This window comes from Pectinophora gossypiella, chromosome 3 (genome assembly GCF_024362695.1).
Source record: "Pectinophora gossypiella chromosome 3, ilPecGoss1.1, whole genome shotgun sequence".
Lineage (NCBI taxonomy): Eukaryota > Metazoa > Arthropoda > Insecta > Lepidoptera > Gelechiidae > Pectinophora > Pectinophora gossypiella.
The window spans coordinates 13907383-13929818 of NC_065406.1; the positions used below are offsets into that span (position 1 = coordinate 13907383).

Consider the following 22436-nt stretch of genomic DNA (forward strand, 5'->3'; position numbering starts at 1 on the left):
TCGCGCCGCGCGCGGCGCGGTTGTCATGTAGACCCGACTGGTTACATGTCGTTTCTGTAATAAACGACAAAAACATAAATTTTACAATTATGACAACTAATGGTTCATAATTTAACAACTGTTTACAAATAATTCGCTGGGCTCAGACCGAACTTTTGCTCTTTGATTGTACAAGTAGCGCGTACACATACAAAAGTTCTACGACCATTTCTGAACTCTGACTCGGATCTGATGTAGATTGAAACATCATTGCGATGAAATGTATAAGTAAATAAGTGTGTGTGTGTATAAGTATGTGTGTAATGTGTATGCGTGTGTGTGTGTGTGTGTATGTATGTGAGTAAATGTATGTGTTGTGTGTGTATTAAGCACAGTATATAGAATAAAAGGAGAATTACAAATAGAAAAAAATATGATTTATTAATCTCATTGTGCAATATGTATAGAATCTCCTCCACCAATGATACCAGCACATACCGTTGAAAATACAGGGTTGCCACTTTATGCTCATGCCTCATCATAACTTGGAGTGTGCAATGGTATCACTGTGAAAAAAGAAAAAAAAACTTGTAAACCATTTTTCGTCGTTTTTATGTCGTCAAATGTAATAATTTTAAATGTTCTGCATACCCAAATAACTTCCAAGCTCCCTGATCAAGCACCATTAAGAAACATAACCATATAATTAAATAAAACAATAGTTAATAACAAAGAAAGTATGTATTTGCAAAGTACACTATTTCTACATACAAATTGTATATTTCGTAACTGGTAACAATCATTACTTTAGTATTGTTTTATTGGCCAACTAAAAGCTTTTAATACTGAAAAGCCATTTGCATTGTTAGTATTTGTAAAACGTAATATGTAGAGGTATTTTAAAATAATTCAAAATTTACTCCCTTTTTTAACGCACACGATTGCTTTTGGCTCACTTCGGCTTATGACTAAACCATTGGGTTACTTACAAATTGTATATTTATTTTGTCAGCCAACCAAGACTTAGTGTTTAAATCACTTATCCCGGAGTTAAATCCTAATTCTCTCAAAACTAAGTCGAAATCACTTTAGACCAAGCCGAAGTCACTTTAGACCAAGCCGAAGTAGCTTTAGTCCAAGCCGAAATCACTTTAGACCCAGACAAATTCCCTTTCGCCATAAAGCATGAAATTAAGCTATTTTCGGGACATGTAGTTAATATTCTACATTCGTATAAATTGGCAGGAAATATATGTTGCCAATGAATACCCAAAATGAAAGTACTTAATATAATATTATAATTAAAGGCAAATATAATTATTATTATGAAAATATCTCGACCAATAGGTCTGATATATGAAATATAATAATAATGACATTATGAACACATGGACAAAATATAGGCAGTGGCTGTGTAAATGATTTCTTCATAAAAAAACATCTACATAGTTTTGAAAATAATTTTATAAAATGGTTATTTTTTTAAATAAATCACAGCCTAATAAAGTAGTTGTAAACGTTTAAAAGGGCCTCTTAAGTAAATATTTCGAACATAATTACAATCTAATATTGCTCTAAATTTATCCTATTATGTAATTGTTACAGCTATGAGCAATCGAAATGTAATAACTCTAATATTAGTTTAATAATAGTAGTAAAAATCTTTATTTGGACTTCTATAACATGACATTAGTACAAGTAAACATAAAGTAACAGGTTCATTACCTTCTAAATTCAAACTCTTTGTCGAACATGATTATTGCTAAATAATTCATTAAAAATATCAGAATTAAATAAAAGCGCTTAGTAAGTGTAATCCTGAAAAATAGAAAAGCTTCGTTATTTAAAATAAACCGACTAAAAATGGCTACTAGTGCCAAAAACAACCACATACTTAAACATTAGTGGTAAAACTCACCAATAATAATAATATATCTTTGATCTATTCTTTATTCTTTAAAATAATCAAAAGCTGCATGAAGAACAAACGCATCTGCAAGATTTTGATAAATATTGTAAATTAATTAATATAATTGTATTAAAAACTCGTAATAAACTATCGAATTATTTTGAAGATGGCAAATAATTAAAAATAATATTTTTTATAAAACGAATGAATATAAAATGCAATTAAGATTGATATAAATACAAATGTAAATATAATTACTGAAATGTAATTGAGAACTAGTCTATTTTTTACTTTTGTGTCTACAAAGGACCTTGCTATCTTCTTGAAATTTCAAATTTCATTTCATTTGCAAAATTGTATCCATAATTGTTTTTTTTATTCCTTTACTTTTTTCATAAGACATAATATTTTTTATATAACCGTTTAGACAGTTTATGGACGAGAAACCAATGTGTATCTCACAGAGAAATCAAATTTACCATATTAAAAACAAGATCCCTTTTAGGCTGTAACGCCAGGAAATGAACTAAGTCCTACAAAATACGTGTCCAAAATAAAGTTTACTTCTATTTGATTCATAGCTGTGTTCAATTTATCGTACATCTATTCACATAGAAACATCTGGGGATTGCGTAAATATCTTTTTCATGCCAACTTAACAGAAAATATATCATTTAAAAATGTTTGCATAATTAAATAAATAATTATGTATTTCACATAACCACTGTAATCTCAATACCAATTCCGAATGAAGTTTATGTCTCCCACCTAAAAGCTCACTGTGAACCATTCTCAGCAATAAAAAAAAATAATTAGTCAGTCTCGATAGAATATCCAAAAAGACAAGTACCCAATCCCGTGAAAAAAATGGATTTAATGCTCGTATTATAACGTCATCATAATAAGATGGGTTTCCACTGAAGCGGAGCGGAGACGTGCGGATTCGGTCAATCAAGAGCGAGAGAAAACACGCTCATTCTTTCCCTCATGGTGATTGGAGCGATTCCTGCACATCTCCGCTCTTCTCCACAGCGCTCCGTTTCAATAGAAACCCATTCAAATGGTATATTCGTTTTTCAATTTTTTTATTAATTGGCCTTCGACAGACTAGACGTTATAATACGCTCAGAATTCAACTAGAAATATGATTATAGATCTTACGCTCTAGTATGGTGCTATGATGACAGCAGGACAGAAAGAGTGCAGCTAGGCTGTACAGTCATGAGCAATATAATGTACCCACTTTAGGACTCTGTCGCACTAACATATTTGACATTTAGTGAGACTTACAGTTCAATTTGTCAAAAAAGTTAATGTGACATGGTACCAAAGTGTATACATATTAATGCTCGTGACCGTACTCTTCTGACAACTGTCCTATACACCATATTATAACGCAGAAGGTGTAAAGAAAAAAGGATTACTGGTCATCAGGAAACTTGGTGATCGCGTCGTTCATAGCGCGCGCGACGTAGGCCACATTTGAAGGGTTGAGCCCGCAGATGTTGATACGGCCCGATTTGAGCAGGTAGATGTGGTATTCCTGGATGAGGTGCTCCACTTGTCGCTGGGTGAGGCCGGTGTAGGAGAACAATCCGATCTGCTTCACTATGTGGTCCCAAGTGCCGGGTGTGCCTAGTCTGTGGAGGAAAGAGGAAATACAGTGTTAGTGACATCGTAACGAAAACTTTGCCGGATGATTGAGCTTATGATTCCGAGACGATATCAAGTGTTTTAGGTCGAAAAAGTATGGACCTGAAAATAATTTAAAAAACACTAACAATTTCATTAATTTTCCGTGAGGAAATTCCATTTATATAACTCGTATGTTACGGTGTCACTAACACCCGTACGTACTTGTATGTCTACATCTAAAATGTTGTTTACTTACTTAACTAGTTCGGCCCTCAAAGCTTCTCTCATCTGTATGACTCTGGACGACATAACCTTGATATGATCCTTCCTGCAAAAAAAGACATAATCAACGAACATTATCAGAAAGACTTCACATACATGAAGCATAATGGGACACAAGGTCTATAGTTATAAATAATTCCATTAAAGTTCAATGGAAAATACTTATACACACTTGTCTTATGACAGAATGTGTCTACGGGTTTTTTATATTTTGTACGAGCCTTTAGGCGATTCAATAAAAACCCTGACACCTGGGTTGATGAGGTTGGTAATCAACTTCACAACACACACGATAGAAGAAGATAATCTCTACTATTTATTATTGATTATTTCTTTTTATTTTAGTGCAATAAAGTATATTGTATTGTATTGAATGCTTCCAGGAGCAGTTAAAAAGGCCACATCGAAGCAATTCATCTGAAAAAGCAATATTGCATTTTGACATTTGCGCAGAAGTGCTTAATGTGGCCTTTTTACCCCCCCCCCCCCCCCCCCTTTCTGGAAGCATTCAATACAATACAAATTATTGCACCAAAATAAAAAGAAATAATTAATAGTAAATTATCGAGATTATCTTCTTCTATCGTGTGTGTTGTGTAGTGGATTGCCACCTCGAAGAGCTTAAGAACTCGCACTCTTTTTTTTTGACCTGACTACATTTGCATTATCTACTTGGCCGGAATACCAGTACGCACCACTCGTCGAAGAGCTGCTTGCAGCTGAGCACGGCGGTGACGACGCGTGCGCCGTGCGCCGGCGGGTTGGAGTACATGCCACGCACGATCCACGTCACCTGCGAGCGGATGGCGGGCACGTGCGACGAGTTGTTCAGCACTATGCTCAGGTTGCCCACGCGCTCATCTGCGGATACAACGGACGATATAGTACACGTGCTGGACTAAATTTCAAAGCACCAAAAGTCAATGGTGCTGATCACCAGCAGATATATCCTAATTTTAACTTCTGTGGGGATAATAGATTTTACATTGTGTCCGATCGAGGAGGGTTTAAAAGGCAATATCGGAGCAATTAATCCAAAAAAGCATTTGACATTAATTTACAAACAAACAAAACTTACTTTTATATGCGCAAATGTCAAATTGCAAAATTGCTTTTTTTAAACGAACTGCTGCCTTTATAAGCCCTCGAGATCAGCGTTCCGGCGTTCGAAAGGTGTTATACCTGTCATTTTCTTATCCGCCGAAAAGGAAGGCGACGGGTAATTGATCCATTTTTAGCATATCAATTAAAATTTCAGTTGTAGTCAAATTTTAAAGTTGGCGTATAACTCGACCGAACAAGGTAAACAGTACACGTCGAGTGAGTTGCATACCAGCAAGATGCATATTTGATTCGTTCGAGTTATTGTTTTATTGTCTCATTCGTTGTAAAATTACCAGCCGTCTGTCATCCGTCCCTTTCCTAGTCGGTAGATAAGAATATGACAGATATACTTTACATACTTCAAATAAAATTTGGTTGTGTCTGCTGGAATCAACACCAATATCATTCATGTCACTGTAAAAATCTCATTATTAACTTATGTAAGTTGGTAATGATAAAATACAATATGGCAACCGGAGTTCGGACCGGATATTTACAAAAAAAAAACAAAGATTCTTCAGTGCTTCTATTTTCATTTTACGAATATAAACGATTGGTAAGAAAATTGAATTTTGAATTCAGAACTCAAAACAAAACAACTATAAAGTACTTAGTTCCGAATTTAAATTTCTGATACACGACAAATCTAATATTAATGAACATGAAAATTAGCATTCTTCGTTCAATTATTCGTTCTTTTTATTCATTCGTTCGGAAAAGGTTAATAAAATAAAAATAATATATAATTATCTATTTTGTAAGATATTTTTACGGTGACGCAAATTATATTCTTTCGGTGCTCTGAAATTCACCCGGTTGTACAAACGAAGTATGTAGTTGAACTTTATCCTACTGTTTAAGATTTTTATTTACACTAACAACTACAATAAACCTTTACCAATATAAAATAAAGCAGTGAACGTGAAGAAAAATTGAATCAAATAATTCGATTGATCGTTGCATGGCAGTCAAATACGTATTCACACGTTCACCCCTTGTTTATTTTTATTGGTAAGGCGGTCTGTATTCAAAGTAGTAGGTATAGTTACCTAATATAAGAACTAAGTATAAATAAAGACGAAACATACTTTATATTAGTCTATACAACATACAGCTATTTACACTAAATATTCAATAGAACAGCGGTTCCCAAATTTAAAAAAAAAAACATTTTGACTATGGAACCCAGATCATACTTTTTTGACGGATCCTCGGTTTAATAACAAAATAAATTAATAACATGAAATGTATTTAATAAAAAAAAACACCTAGGGTCTGACACCTTGTAGTTTAAATTATGTTGTTGTCTGTTTTTTCCACGAACTCTAGGAACCCGAAGGTCCCGCGGACCACCTTTTGGGAACCGCTCTAATTAAACTATCGTAACAATAAAAGTCCGTCAATACTTAATTAATTACAATATTACTATACGATACTGTTATGTACACTATACGGTAACATCACTATGATATCCATGGAAAACTGTTACGGATAAATTCCACTGTACTTACAGTTGGACACGACCAAAAAGTCACTTTTAATGTCACTTAGTAATTCACTGTATTACACTCACTATATTAAGATTAAAACGCAATTGCGCGGCGCGTCTTAATATTATTTGCTAAATATTTTTTCTACTATTTACTATGAATTGAAACGCACTACGCAGAGTGGCGCAACAGAGTTGCCCCTACAGAATATTTTGCGCGCCGCGCCGCGCCGCGTAATTGCGGTTTGAGACATTTTTTGCATCCGAAGGCCTGACTTGACTATCGAAATTGCCGCTCTAAAACACTATATTGCACTCACTATATTAAAATGCTCAATGCTTCCCGCTTGAGCGGTATGTCTTCTTTTGCACCGATATCATTATACTAGCTTTTGCCAGCGGCTTCGCTGGCGCTAAATTCGGGGTAAAACGGTTCCCGTTTCCTTATGTGGCAATTTTTAGCTTCGTTGTTAGACCGAATGTCCTTTTAAAATCCAATCCCCACTGTTTAACTATAGTCTAGGAATCTCGGCCTTAGGATAGAATTGATTTATTTATGACCAGTTATGTAGAAAGCGTTAGCGATCTTCGCGCGCTTTTATAGTCCACGCAGCTGTCTGTCCACCATACCGAAGCGAGGCAGCGGAACAGAGTAATATTAACTAATAGGATTGCACAAACTAGTTCGCAATTCCCTGTATTGGTTAATATTTCTCCGTTTCTCTGCTCCGCTGCCTCGCTCCGCCCCGGTGGACAGGCAGCCTAACTGTTCTTTTCTTGATTATCGCTGTGTCCACAGTAACAGACAGTACGTCTATTACGTACGTGGCCCCAATCTCAAGTGTTATACTATTATGAATGAAAGGTCAATCACTGGTGGTCAGTGGTGCCTATCTGGCGGTCACAAGTTTAATCTTATTTGAGTTTGACAGTTCTTAAACTTTCACAAAGGCCGGTCATAGGATGGGTGACCACAAAAAAAAAAGCTTTCATCTCAAGCTCCTCCGTGCTTCGGAAGGCACGTTAAGCCGTTGGTCCCGGCTGCATTAGCAGTCGTTAATAACTATCAATCCGCACTGGGCCCGCGTGATGGTTAAGGTACGATCTCCCTATCCATCCATAGGAAAGGCCCGTGCCCCAGCAGTGGGGACGTTAATGGGCTGATGAAGAGTTCTTAAACTAGTGCCGTCTTTCACTTACAATAAGGGCAAGAAAGAACTAGTTCTGTAACTGTCAAATTTTGTTAAAATTAAGTTGGTCTCTGCCTGAATCAGCAATGGTGCTGATTCGGGCAACCACCAATTCTTGTTCTATCGTGTGAGTTGTGAGGCGGATCATCTTACTGTCGGACAATCAGTTGATCAGCCTGTAATGTCCTAACCAAACTAGGGGTCACAAATTATTTTTTTATGATATGTCCTGGGACCTCCGGATTGAGAGGCCAACGCTCAAACCACCGGATAACAGAGGCCGTTATACCACCAATTAATTTGACAGGACTAAAACTAGCTCCACCTCTTTCTTACAAGTATTGTAAGTGGAGGACGGCACTAGTTTAAGAACTGTCAAACTAAAATTAGGTTAAGTTTGTGTCCGCCAGTATCAGGACTGTCATAAAGTGTTAAAGGTAAGGCTACCTAAGGCGTACCTTCAGTAGATATATTGCAGTGGCGTTCGGACTTTTATTGCATTGTGCCAGCAACTAAAAGATTGGAAATGTTAACCCCCTAACCGGAAATGCCGTGTCTTGACTCACTGTAAAGCCCAAAGTTCTTGGCGAAGGACTGCGCGCACACCAGCTCGAATCCTCTCTTGACAAAGTAGCGGACCGCGTATGCGTCCTTGTCCAGTTCTCCGGACGCGAAGCCCTGGTACGCGCTGTCGAAGAACGGGAACAACTTGCGTTCCTGGAACGGATTATTACATAAAATAACACCCGTATTTTAAGATGTATACTCGGCTCGGCCGCAGCCGCGCATTTTGATATTTACGTCCGCAACTTGATGACTTTACAAGCTGGACTCGATCACATCATATTGCCAATAAAATAATACAAAATTAATGACGTCATGCGTTATTGAACTGAACTAGGTACCACTACTACTTGGCAAGAATCTTTTATAAGCATCAGTCAATATCACAAATTCAATTTTTTTAAAAGTCTGAACGGGTTTTAATGGTTTTATAGGTCACAATTTAAATGAATACACTTCACTTAATTAATTGAACTATTAGTAATTATTTGCTCATATTTTTACATAAAGCACTTAGCCTAGGTACAATATGGTAAGAAACATACCTCCATGACATCAGCAATCTTTTCCCACTGCTCGTGAGTGGGGTCGATGCCGGTGGGGTTGTGTGCGCATGCGTGGAGGATGATGACGGCGTTCTCCGGGGCGTTCTTGAGGTCCTCCATGAGGCCGTCGAAGTCTATGGCGCGTGTCTTCTCGTCCCAGTAGCGGTATGTACGCGGGGTTGTGAACCCGGCGTTCATGAAAACTAGGTGGTGGTTTTCTAGAGAAAGATTTGGTTATTAGATAGAATAGAAATAGTATATTATAAAAGGACGCCACACACAAAAAAGCAAGACGGAGGTTTGTCGAAATGATCTTAAGGTGGTGGTGGACGTCCTGAGATAAAAGGGCCTCACTCAGCACAAGTCGCGGCGTGAACCACGACGCTGATATTATGTGGACCCTGTTGGGTGACGCACGAACATCATGTTCCATAAACATGTGTTAATAGTGTACATACATTATCAGATCATGTGAGCCGTAATAACACCACACCCGGACTCCAGCCTCGTTTAACACAGACACCACACATTGAAGTTATCGTACACGCGCATCTGTGTGTGTCACGTTTGATGCCATACGATTCAAGTCTAAAATGTGTTCGGGGGGGGGGGGGGGGGGGTTGAGGTAAAGCTAGTTCGTGGGGGGGGGGAGAGTGGCTGTTTTATACGTGGGGTATTATTCCTTATTCTATGATAACACATAAACAGCCTATGTACGCCCCACTGCTGACTACAGCTACTTAAGTGCAGTTTTCACTAACACAGTTGGCTCGAGCATTATAGACGGCGATACGGCTCACCGCCTATCACGTTGGTCTAACAGAAAGGTCGGTGAGGTGTAGATACTTAGTTCATCTTGCGACGGATGTACCGCAACCCCAATTATCAGTACCAATGTATTGATACAAAATAAATATTATGATAAATTTTGATGACTCCTCACCATTGGAATTCCATTACCTAATGTTGTGAATGTTTTTGTGTTAAATAAATAAATAATTAATGCTTACCCCATGTCGGTTTGGAGTAGTAGTAGGTGGTGTAGTGGAGATGCTTGTTCAGCAGCTCAGCTCCAACACGCAGTGCGCCAGTCCCGGATAGGGTTTGAACGCCGAAAGCCTGTACATATTACAGAAACATAAACATAAGCTCAGGACAAAGGTACATCTATCGCAAGATGAACTAAGTACCCACACCTCACCGAGCTTTCTGTTAGACCAACGTGATAGGTGGTGAGCCGTATCGCCGTCTATAATGGTCGAACCAACTGTGTTAGTGAAAACTGCACTTAAGTAGCTGTACTCAGCAATGGGACGTACATAGGCTGTTTATGTGTTATCATAGAATAAGGAATAATACTACGTATAGAACAGCAACTCTTCCCCCCCCCCCCCCGAACTATCTTTACCTCATCCCCCCCCCCCCCCCCCCGAACACATTTTAGACTTGGATCGTATGGCATCAGACGTGACACACACAGATGCGCGTGTACGATAACGTCAATGTGTGGTGTCTGTGTTAAACGAGGCTGTTTGTTAACTGCATTTAAGATATATTAATAACTAGCTTTTGCCCGCGACTTCGTCCGCGTGGCGTGTTATAAAAGAGAGATATTTGTGTGTGTGGGAGTGCATATCAAATTTCAAGCATCTAACTTATGCAGTTTAGATTTTTTCATACAATTTTTTTCCCGCTAACTCCCGTTTCCGTGGGAATTTCGCAATATCCTGTTGCAACTAAGCTTTAAGTTAACTAAGGTACCTGCATGCCAAATTTCAAGCGTCTAACTTAAGCGGTTTAGATTTTTCATACAAAAGGATTTTCCCGCTAATTCCCGTTCCCGTGGGAATTCCGGGAATTCCTTTCTTAGTGCACCTCTACGGTACCTAAGCTACGTCCCTTCCAAATTTCAAGTGCCTACGTTTAGCCGTTTAGGCTGTGCGTTGATATGTCAGTCAGTCAGTTTCTCCTTTTATATATTAAAAAAAAAGATTCATTGGTGCAAGTCCGGTACCGGAGTTCGTACCGGCGTTCCCCGATTGAGAAGCAAGCCGGTGTACGGTTACGAGTACTAATATGTATACAATTTTGATACCATGTCATATTAACTTCTTTGACAAATTACACCGTAAGTCTCATTAAATGTCAAATATGATAGTGCGACAGGGTTCTAAAGTGGGTACTTACAGGATATTACTCATGACTGTACCTACTAGAGTCTAGGTAGATCATCATTTAAGAGCCATGCTCTTGTCGGTATAGCATTCTCCATGCTAGAGCAGTGGTTTCCCTCTTGCCTTCTCCCCCGCAGTACTCTGTCTGACGAGAGTGAGATGGCCCCCAGAGTAGTATATTTCAAAGCCGTACTAGGACTCCTGTCCTCCGCCTCTGAATACTACTGACGGTTACTACTGTCCTCTATCGGGTTCCAGGTTACAGTCCCTGTGACTTCCGTACGTACAGGACCACAGTGTAGAAACATAGTCATTAAAGTTAGAACTAAACATTAACTCGAAACTTCCTCCACTCGATTCGGCCTCAGCTGAGCATTTTGGTATTATAAGTTGATATTTACGTCCTCGACTTGAGGACTTTACTACAATAAAATAAAGCGAAAATAATGACGTCATGTCTCCACTCAACCTCAGTGGAGTAAACTCGAGACATTTCAAGCTCGACCTCTGCACTGACTCACGCGCCGTTCATTGCGTAGTAACAAGCACCAGTTGTGATTGCGCTTGTAGAAAGTTTTATAATACAATCGTTGTTAAATGTGGTCGTTTTGTGCATATTCCGGTCCCACGAGCTATGCTCTCGCGGCATCTCTCTATAATAAGAACTCTGTGGTATACTTACACGCCCAGCAGCTAAAACTGGATTGTCTTGTCCGAGCAACATGGCTGTTGCTAGCTGACTGAACTGCTCAAAACCTGGAAAGACGGATACATTGTGATAAGCGATCTGTTTCTATTCTCATAACTTGTCGCAGGCATAGAATTAATAATAATTAAAACACATAATAACGGGTTCTTACCGCGTTTAAAATGGCGATGTGAGTGTCGAAATATCGGGAGTCTCATATCGCCATTTTAAACGTGGTAAGAACCCGTTATTATGTGTTTTAATTATGATAATAACCGCGTAAAATTAAAACAATTAATAATAATAATTATTTATTAAAGGCAAAACAATACCCATTACGGTTTTGTTTAATATATATAAAATAAAAATATAAAAGAGACCCATTACAATATAGAATAGTACACGTATAGAAAGGTAAGCCTCCGCCCCGTACCAATTCTTACTTTGGGTCTTACTTTAGTCTTAAATAGCCGTAAGCTACTGTAAGTATGGCTGTAAGGGGAGAGCGCGCCGACTCTGTCTCACTATCACAAATAAGCAGTTTTCACCGTTCTCGGTAATCCGACATAGGGTATCGCTCCTTTATAGTAATTGAGTTTAACAACCTATAATCAACGCACATCTTTAATTTGTCGTCTTTTTTTCGAACCAAAATGATGGGACTCGCATACTCGGAGATGGATTCTCTGACAATACCAGTGTCTAGCATTTCTGTGACCATATCTCTACCCTGACACCAGGGTTGATGAGATTGGTATTCCACTTCACAATCTACACGATAAGAAGAAGAGACATCCTAACTTACCTTTTTTTTAACTAGGCCCGAAATTTTCGGGATCTCCCGGGATTGATATATCCAATCCCGCGGGATCTCGAATTTGCGATCTCTAGTCGGGATTGAGTTCCCTAATCAGCAATACTGGCTTATGATAAAAAATATATAAAAAGACTTCGGACTATATAAAAAACATTATGAATCCCCAATACCTATTGATATGGACCATACTAATATGTGATAATAATAAGCAATTATGTCGAGTATCATCGACATAATCTGGAGACCTTGAAATCCAACAAGTGAACAATGTACACTATTACCTAAGATAAGATACAGTTTATCAGCTATTAAAACTGGTAGGGTTACCAATCATAACAATGTTCTAAGATAGAGATCTGCATTGGTACTTAACTAAACTGCCTATATACGTCCCACTGCTGGGCACAGGCCTCCCCTCAATCAACCGGAGGGGATATGGAGCATACTCCACCACGCTGCTCCACTGCGGGTTGGTGGAGGTGTTTTTACGGCTAATAGCCGGGACCAACGGCTTAACGTGCCTTCCGAAGCACGGAATCATCTTACTTTTTCGGACAATCAGGTGATTCAAGCCTGAAAAGTCCTTACCAAACAAAGGACAGTCTCACAAAGTGACTTCGACAATGTCCCCATCGGGAATCGAACCCGGACCTCCAGATCTTGAGCCTAACGCTCTAACCACTAGACCACGGAGGCTGTTTGCTGCATTGGTACTTATACCCTTTAAAATGTAGCATGATTTGACTAACATATCTCCCGTCTCTTTCGCACAAAGCTATATACCGTTAGTGGGAATGAGACATAATACTCGTGTATATGTCTCGTATCTTTTGCGCTAGGCGACGTATTATAATCTGTCCTTCTGTAATTCTAATCATGCTGTTTTAGGGCTTTGGTTAGGATATTACAGGCTGATCACCTGATTGTTCGAAAAGTAAGATGATCCGTGCTTCGGAAGGCTCGCTCGTTGGTCCCGGTTACAACTTACTGACGTAAGTCGTTACATGAGCAATTTCAGGGGCCTTTGGCGGCTCGATAATAACCCTGACACCAGAGTTGATGAGGTTGGTAATTCACCTCACAAACCCACACAATAGAAGAGGAAGGGATATAAATAACATTTTTGAAGACCAGGGGTTTTAAAAAGGCCACATTGATACAATTCATCTAAAAAAACAATATGGCTATTTGACATTTATTCATAATTTGTCTTTGACCTAGGAAACTACCCAATTAATACCTACTATACTTCATACTTTGTATCAGAGCAAGTAGACAGTTTACTATGAGAACCTCATTCATAATCAACACCAATTTATTCTCTGGCGTCAATGGCTGCTTTGTTAGGTTTCGTTAGCTGTTGATAACCTGTTACATAACTGGGTATAAAAATAAATGGATCTGTGACATAGATAACGAGACCACATAGACCATTGGGACCATCATCAATTTAAGAGCCACGCTCTTGTCGGTTCGGTGCAGCATTTTCCATGCTACTTTTTAGGGACCATCATAGGCAGTAAATATTCCTCTTTTTATTAAAAGCGACTGCAAGTGTTTGTAGCGCTGCCCTGTCCACCCCATTAAAGATAACGGATGTGAATAAAGTCGGAAGAGAGAGGCTTAATATAATAATAGGTACCAGCTTTAAAATATTCCCAGGTTATCCAGTTTTCACAGGGTCTGCTTACTTTTATAGAAGCGATTGCTTGTCTGACCTTCCAATCCGCGAAGGGAAAACCTCCGAAACGCATTTTCTGGAATATGAGTTTCCTCACGATAGTTTCCTTCACCACTCAGCACGGGATAAACATTTATGACAAACAAATTCGAAAATCATTGGCTTAGGCAAGTGCTAGGAATCGAACCGGAAACCTCACAATGAGAGTCAACCATTCTTCCAACTGGGCTACCACGGCCAGTGATGTGCCGTTCCCGGGAATTTTCCCAACGCAGGAATTACCCCGTTATAAAAACTCTTTAATAATAAGGAAATAGGCTGCTTTTATTTTTTAAATTATTTTTTCTTGTACTCTGGCGTTATCTGTGTAAGTGTTAGGTAAATAAAGCTCTTTTGCGCGTTTATACTGCCGCGTTCCCGAATTGGGAACATCACTATACTACTACTATAGGGGATACCGACCCCGCCGGCGTGGTCGACGATTTCCCTCATTCAGCGCTTATCGCTATCGACCCACTAGGGTCGATTAATTCTTTCAAATATTTTTCCTCTCAGACGACGCCCTGAGCCGAGGTTCGCGCCCAACTGGGCACCCTCAGGCCTATTGTCTTAAACGTTGTACCGGGTGAGAGCCTTCAGCGCTCCTCATTTGTCCGGCCAAGTAGTTAATGCCATCTGCGGCAAATCTACAATAAGTCACGTCAAAAAAAAAAAAAAGAAAAGAAAAGGAACATCACTAACCACAGCACGGCTAAGCCAATACGATATCAAGCGATGAATCGATATTGGGCTACGTTCAATATGATATCAAACTTAAATCATCCAACGACTCACGAGCGTCATTGCCTTCTATAATTACGATAGATTTATAAACAATTTCCCTCGTCTAAACTTAGATAATGAACCCACTGACGTAATAGCGCGTAACACACAAACCCGTTATCAAAGTTAATTGGTACGATGCGAAATGTATGCAATATTCGATAATGAACAATCATCTTCGTCAAAATTAACTCATCGTCGCGTCGCAAAGTTGCGTAATACATCGCGAGAGACATGCCAGGAGAGAGTCCTGAGTTTCCTTGGGCACATAACGCCATCCCCATTGCTACTTACTAGTAACGGTGCCTTTAACAAACATCTGTTCACACTAGGTGTCACAGATATCCCCCTGGGCAGAGCCTGCATGGAGGCGGAGGAAATAGCGGCCCATGTTCTACTGGAGTATGGAGGAGTCGCCAATTACCGAGCCACGTACTTTGGGCTGACGGAATGCCTCCCTGAGGTGGTCAGCGACGTCAAAGGACTGTTAGATTCCCTTGGGGAATTAGGCTGGCGTGATCCAGCCGTTTCAGATATCACGCAAAATAGACGAATACCAATACCATTGAATGTGGAGGAAGCAAGAGAAGTGGGTCAGGATCGAAGCAAATGGAATTCCATAGTCTCTGCTTACCCCGGTGAGAAATAGGCGTGAGTTTATGAATGTATGTATGTACCAATACCAATGAGACTGTCTAGAGAAACACATTATTCTGGGCCAGATTGAAGGTAAGCGTGCTAGAGGAAGAGCACTGATTAGGTGGGTGGGCCAGGTCAAGCAAGCAAGTGGTACGGGTCCTATACTTTAGTATTCGGTTTTAAGCTGTACACATGGCACAGGACCGAACCCAATGGAGGAAGATCACAAACAATCACGATCCCCACCAGTGAGGGAACAACAAGATCGGTTATCGAAGGAGAGTAGATCTTCGAATACCGGTGGTCAATCTCGTCGGCGGTCATTAGGTACCGTTGATGCAAAAATATCTTTGAATCTTTGGTCCTTTTGCAAATATCCAGTTAGAACTGAGATAGATTTAAATAGATAGGATATATATAACATACACATGTATACACACATGCACACATACACATGTATATATACATACTATTCATTATTTCTTTAAAAGAATGAGAAGAAAAAAACAAAAGTAATGAAAAATATATACTATGCTAACATAAATCGAATACCTATACTGGATCATATCTGTAAATTACAACCAGATTATAATGACAACATATTAGATCCAATTAAAACTAATAACAACTCACCAAGGACAGGCAGGTACTCATGTAGAAGTGTATCGTCTTCGGCCATTTGTTTCTCCATTTTCCTAACAACTGGCAGAACCCACGGTTTTCCATTTTCATCTCTGTATGCTAAAAAAAAATTTATACATATTAGAAACAATTGAAGATGTATAAGATTTTAATGAGAAATAATCTTATAATTAGGTCGCATGCACGTATATAACATTATATATATTATAATGTCTATCTGCCTATATAAAAATATGCCTATTAGAAAAAAAATCATACTAATCAACTGATTTTTAATTTTTGTTTATAACTATAAAAGACAAACTATACACTTACATTCATACATAAAATCAGCTATAGAATGTAAGAAAATAGAGACCCGCGTCATTTATTTTCGAATAAGAACATACTATAGTAATTTTAAAAATATCCCATAACATAAACAAGTTACATAATAATTTAAGGTTATCATTTTTGTTGTTGCTAAACAAAATATTTTTACTTTCTACACAGTTGAAAATACACTTGTTACTTACCACCGACACTTAAATTCACTTTATTTTGGAAGCTGTCTTCGGCAAACAATTTAGTGAGCTGAAAAACTTCGATCGGAGGACCTTGTTCGACAACTTGGAAACGCGACATTTTAATTGTGGGATCAACACGGCCCCTCGAACGGAATAACGGACGCAAAGTGTCTCCGTCTCAATAAGTAAACTGATAACAGCAGATAATTAATTTTAGTTACCTACTGAAAAGGAAGTCCTACTAAAATGACCTTTGCCAATGTCATGTCAGAATAGTGTCAGATTCAGATTTGAGTCGGTAGCACGGCAACGGCTCATACACTCTCATAGAAAAATTTTTCGTCCGACGGGGGCAATGTCAACCGCGCCCCTCACGCACCGCACTTCAACCCCGATCCGCCATTTATTAACAATTGACAACGACAGCTCATTGTGACATTGACGTTGCTTTGTTACTATGGTAATGGCCGTCGTTTGAAGCGCACACGTTCATTTATTGTAGATGAAGTTTTCGTGATGTTTTCCTGTTACTTTTTATAAGTGCGTCGATTCAAACCTTGCTCCTCCGCCTTTGCATCGAGATTTACAGTGATAATATCCAAAACCTTCATTGTGTTTTCGAGCCTAGAGACTCATTAACCTTGAGAGTTGTGACTCTTTTTGTTCGTGATGATATTTTAATTCACGTATAAGATTTGTTATAAATAAGTGGTGTAACATTATAAATAAACTTTTAAGCACCGGTCAAATTTAGTATCGATAGCCATCGACTCGCAAAGAAGAAGAATGGTCACACAAAAGTTGAGTTGCGCGACTTTCAGCAATACAAGAAAAATATTTTATAAAATTCGAAGAAAATGATAAAAATAAAAAAAATACTATTTTGTTTAATAATCCAAATATGTAACACACTTAAACACAACTAAGAAAATTTATCTTCCCTTATAAAGTGCACTCATTGTCGGAATTAACTTATTGCTTTTGCTCAAAGGCTCAGTTTAACCGAAAACTATTCAATGCCAAATTTAACTTTCCCCCTCTGTATCTCCAAACAAAATATCTATGGAAGTCGGTTACCATCTCAGAACAATAACTAAAGCATAGAAGGAAGGCTAAAATAGCAACAGAACTCTATAATTCTGCTCTACTTTATCTTACGGAACCGGCGTAATGTTAGACAAAGACGCATATACAAAAATTGTTTCGTAATTTCGTAGGTTGTCACAAGTTTTTCATTGCCTAGTGTTGGGTTTCACTTTACTAATATGTCGATAAAATTAAATTTACTTACAATTAATGTCGATAAATTTTTTTTACAAGATTTCTTTTTGTAGGATGCAATTATCTTCTTCTTGATGAAAGGAGACTCTGTCTCTGATAGGTAAGTATCTAACCATTTTTGGATTATATTGTCTGGTTTATATTAGTTTGGAGCTGCAGCTCACATTCAGGAAGGAAAGAAAATAGCCAACTGTTATCGTTTCATCGGTAAGTATTTTGTAATATTCGAATTTATTTATGATGTCATCCGCCGTGCACTGGTGTCGATCGACGTGCCGTGCAAATTGGAACCGCCGGGTCTAAGCCGCACAGACGGTAAGAGGCCCGATGGGCTCACGCCATAGACATAGAAAAGAGTATGGACTGGAAATACCTACAGAAAAAACGTGCCACTCTGTAAACATAAAATGGCGGTCTTTACTAGGGCTACAAGCTGTTTCAATACTAGGATTACCATACTCGTACCTACTAGATATAGCATTATACTTAAAAAAAATACGGCATACAAGTATTCATAAGAGAACAGAAAGGGAAAGTAAAAGGTAGGTAGGTGGTGTACTGTATCTTTCGTGTAAAACTTGTAAGTATTGTATGTTGTGTGCAATAAAGTATATTTGTATTTGTAAAGGAAGGTTTAGTCAAGATTTATCTAAGTCGCTTACACAAATCTATAACATTCATTACATTCTTTATTGGGCGCAGTTCGTATCAACCTGGAGTGTTGGAGTAGGAGTAAATAAGAACAGGAGGTAAAATGAAATATAAATTAGATCGTAAATCTGTTCATTAGCAAGTATTTATTTTACACGTTATTAATTATGTACATTATATTTACAATAAATACAAATTTATTAATTTCTAAACAGTGTCAATTTGTTTAGAAACTGTCTTTGTGACACCCTGTCACATTGACTTTTTTTTTCATTAAGTCGTTTGATCTTGAGGCGTGACTTGTTCAGCTTTTCTTTTAAATTTTTCATCTCGTCTTCTTGAACTGACTGAAATAAAGTTTAATAATAATGTTAAAATAGTGTATGTACAAAATAATCTATAAAAATAAAAGTAAAATATATCTGATTTAAGTGCATTGTGCAGCTGGTTGAATTATACACTCTATATATGTATATCATGATAAAAATATAAAAAGAAAATTATTTGATATACCTTTTCATGTAAATCCAGTCGACACTTTTGGATTTAATATCTGAAATCAAAGATAATAATCATTTACTTATATAAAACGTGTACAACTCATAATTGTTTAGACATAAAACAACTACAGACTTAGTATATACTAAGTTTATTAAGTACATAATAATATGTAGTTGAATGATAGATAATATAAACGTGTTGTGATAACATGATACAAATATCTTATCTATCTAGCCAGCAGTGAGATGATGCAGGCTAGGCTGAAATTTAAATATAAATTTAAACACCATTTCATCTGTCTGATCTATAATGTTCAATGTAGGAATAGCATCGTCTCGAAGACGCCTCCACTTTGAATTAGGAACACACATAAATGAATCCGCAGTAAAATGTTTCGAGCAAATACGGCTGTACTTATTTGGAATCCAATTTCGTCTATTAATGCGAATTATCCATTCTTTCTCTTTGTTATCGTCTACAGGAAATCTAAAAATTAAAAGTATCGATAATTTTAGTACATCACTATGGACAATCAACATAACCTCAAATCAATTCCGTATTCATCGATGAAACGTATAATATAATGGATATCTCAAATATTTTATGCTACAAATCTATTCAGCAAAACATATTACTTTCCTAAAATTGTTCAGCAGTTCACATTTCACTAGAAAATTACAAAAAAATTACCGATGAAACGACAGAAGTTGTTGGCTATTTTCTTTTCTTCCTGAATGTGAGCTGCAGCCCCATACCACACAAGACATAATGTCACAGAGTCGAGACACTCAATTATTTGATATAAATAAAAGTTTCTTTCCATTTATTTGGAAAAATATTGTTAAATTATCACTTAAAACAATCTGAACACAAGACACTCGTAAACAAAGTTCACGCGACCGTGTCAAATAGTTCGGTAAATATAAGTAAAATCTTCTTATGTATGTTACTATGTATTTGGCCGAATTAAAATGAGTCCAATAGGTCCAAATGACATTTCATGTTGTGACAACCTCGGAAAAAATGAAGCAAAGAGCGAATCATTTGTCCTTTTCTCACTCATAGTTTGTGTCGTAAGCTAGAAGAGAGCCGGTTTATAGTTTCTGAATTCTTATTTTAGCCTTCCTTCTATGCTTTAGTTATTGTTCTGAGGTTACCATGATACAAACTCGCGGCACGTCTGGGCACGTCACTTTGAAGTTTGATTTTTTTTTTTTGTTTGGTTTTCCCCGAAGGGTAAGGCAAAGGGAACTATGCCCATACAGCCATGTCTGACGTATTTTTTTTTCTTGATGATTAATGAAATGGTGAAAGGTGATGAATGATGATGATGAAACCTAAGCCCCCACCCTCGGAGTAGACTCCTACTCCGAACCCCAAACGAATTAACTCAAAAGTCCGCATAAACTTTTGAGCTATGAAGCGGCTTCCTAGCACGAAGCGAAAATAGGCAGATACACTTTGTTTATTGAATACTCCAATGTAATAACACTCGCGAATGTCTTCCGACTAACTTAATGCGATCATTAACCACAAAACACCACTTCGTATTAATTATTCAGATTATTCAATGAAGAAAGCAACTGTCCCGTTCCCGTTTCCCGCTAAAAAAAACCTTTGAAGTTTGAATGACGCAAGAAATTGACACGTGTTCCGTTTTGTTACTGCATGGGCATAAGAGCAAGCAATCAAAATATTTAAAAAGAAGTATCTTTGACCGACTTCTTATTTATATTTGGCCAAGACCAAAGACCAAGTATTGACCAAGTATAAGAAATTCTAATACTTGGGCCTTGAAATTTGGACGCAGCGCCATCTATATTTGTTTTGGGAAACGTAGCCCGGAAAATCCCTCACCTGGAAAACAAAAAAAAGATTTTTCATCAGGCTAGTTTCCGTATGAAAGACCTAAGTCCTAACATGTTTTGCAGATTTTGTGAATAAATAATGTCTATACAAAAGTTCATCATAATATTATATTTAGGTTTCTTTGGGATATAAAAATTCGTATCTTTTCACTTCATCTTTATCTTCTGGATTCGGAGGGTATTGAGTTTGAACAGGATTCCTTATGCGTTCCATCCTTTGATCTCCGTCACGGACAATGTAATACACCATTTTGAATTCTCTATTTTCGCCATCATTTTGAGCATAGTTGTACAAACCAACTATAGCCAATGTAACTCCAACGAGTCCCATAAAAGAAGCGCCTACTATTTCGGGTATTTCCCAACAAGCTCTTTGAATTAAACCACCAATATTATTTTTGAATTTCACCACATGACCGATTGTTTTTGGTATCATTATTTTAAAACAACGTGTGGTTTTACGTATTTCTCAACAATAATTTATTTAGAAAAGAACAAATATTTTTATTAGAAGCGTGAATTATATTCTCATAAAGCGTTATAATATGTCAAAATGACAAAGTATTTTAAACATAGAGCAACTTCCAGCCCGTTTTGCTCTAAAATTTCAAATGGTTTTTAAATACAGTAGGTAAGTATTGTTTCCACAAAAGCGTATAGGTGGGCAGAGGAGCGGAGATGTGTGAAATCGTTTCTTGGATATCTCCGCTCCGCTAGACTGCAGTGGTCCACCTTTATAATTTGAAAGCAAAGACATGAAAGATATCAACATCAGACGAGGCTGTACGGAGGCATTTTTCTTTCGGAGTGTATTAAAAAACGTTGCTGTCACTGTCACTCACTACGTCAAACGAACGAGGTGTACGCTTGCCTATTTTTTTGGAGAAATCCAAAGAATAGGTATAAGGTTAATAGCGAAGAATTAGCACAACAAACAAATGGCTGCAGCAGCATCAAGACGTTCACTGGGGCAATTACTTCAGCAAGGTTGGAATGAAATCCCCGAGGTTTTGGCCTCAACTGGTTTAGCCTTAGTTGGTGTCGGCCTGGCTACCTGGGGCTGCTATAACTATGCAAAGAACGATGGAGACAACAGAAGATACAAAATGACCTACGTTGTGATGAGGCCTGACGATCCCAAGGCAAAACTAATTAGAAAAGACTAAGTTCAAGCTATTTGTAGGCTCATTGTGTATAGTGAAATCATTGTTATGTAATAAAGCTTTTATTGATATTTTGGTTGTTTCAATTTGGTTCTTATTTCAATATTCCGTAGGTTTCAGGGAAAATTCATTTGACTTTCCTAAGGTGCACCTATATACTATGTAAGTAGTTTCTGTTAGCCCCAAATTAATGTAATTTTATGCATTGAACTACTTTTTTAAGGATAAAACGACTATTGTTTTTTCGATTTAGCCCATTTGGAAAAGGCAAAGATTTATTTTGTGATCAATTATAAAATATTTTTT

The 22436-nt window shown here is 37.7% G+C and overlaps 2 protein-coding genes and 1 long non-coding RNA gene across 3 annotated transcripts; 1 reads left to right on the plus strand and 2 right to left on the minus strand.

The window, feature by feature from the left end:
• Positions 1-401: 401 nt before the first annotated feature.
• On the minus strand, positions 402-16925 carry LOC126382122 (aspartate aminotransferase, cytoplasmic). The gene is made up of 10 exons (XM_050031874.1): positions 16676-16925; positions 16152-16259; positions 11554-11627; positions 9708-9816; positions 8698-8915; positions 8155-8305; positions 4501-4666; positions 3780-3851; positions 3313-3528; positions 402-545 (listed from the first exon to the last, which is right to left on the minus strand). Exons 1-10 carry the CDS (start codon positions 16782-16784, stop codon positions 518-520), a joined length of 1251 nt encoding a protein of 416 aa, XP_049887831.1. The 5' UTR covers positions 16785-16925; the 3' UTR covers positions 402-517.
• Positions 16926-17741: 816 nt separating this feature from the next.
• LOC126382192 (uncharacterized) lies at positions 17742-20250 on the minus strand. Its single transcript, XR_007569036.1, has 3 exons — positions 19790-20250; positions 19112-19151; positions 17742-18945 (listed from the first exon to the last, which is right to left on the minus strand). It is a non-coding gene; the product is annotated as an uncharacterized LOC126382192 (long non-coding RNA).
• Positions 20251-21789: 1539 nt separating this feature from the next.
• On the plus strand, positions 21790-22201 carry LOC126382173 (uncharacterized). Its single transcript, XM_050031960.1, has one exon. It carries the CDS (start codon positions 21906-21908, stop codon positions 22131-22133), a length of 228 nt encoding a protein of 75 aa, XP_049887917.1. The 5' UTR covers positions 21790-21905; the 3' UTR covers positions 22134-22201.
• Positions 22202-22436: the final 235 nt, after the last annotated feature.

Bases quoted from the DNA above. Each gene is read 5' to 3' on its own strand.
- LOC126382122 (XM_050031874.1), bottom strand. From the start codon at position 16,784: ATGTCGCGTTTCCAAGTTGTCGAACAAGGTCCTCCGATCGAAGTTTTT. The intron at 11,628-16,151 runs GTGAGTTGTTAT...CCGTCTTTCCAG, and splicing joins TGAGTACCTGCCTGTCCTTG to GTTTTGAGCAGTTCAGTCAG. The intron at 3,529-3,779 runs GTAAGTAAACAA...TTTCCTCCACAG, and splicing joins TTGAGGGCCGAACTAGTTAA to ACTAGGCACACCCGGCACTT.
- LOC126382173 (XM_050031960.1), top strand. From the start codon at position 21,906: ATGGCTGCAGCAGCATCAAGACGTTCACTGGGGCAATTACTTCAGCAA.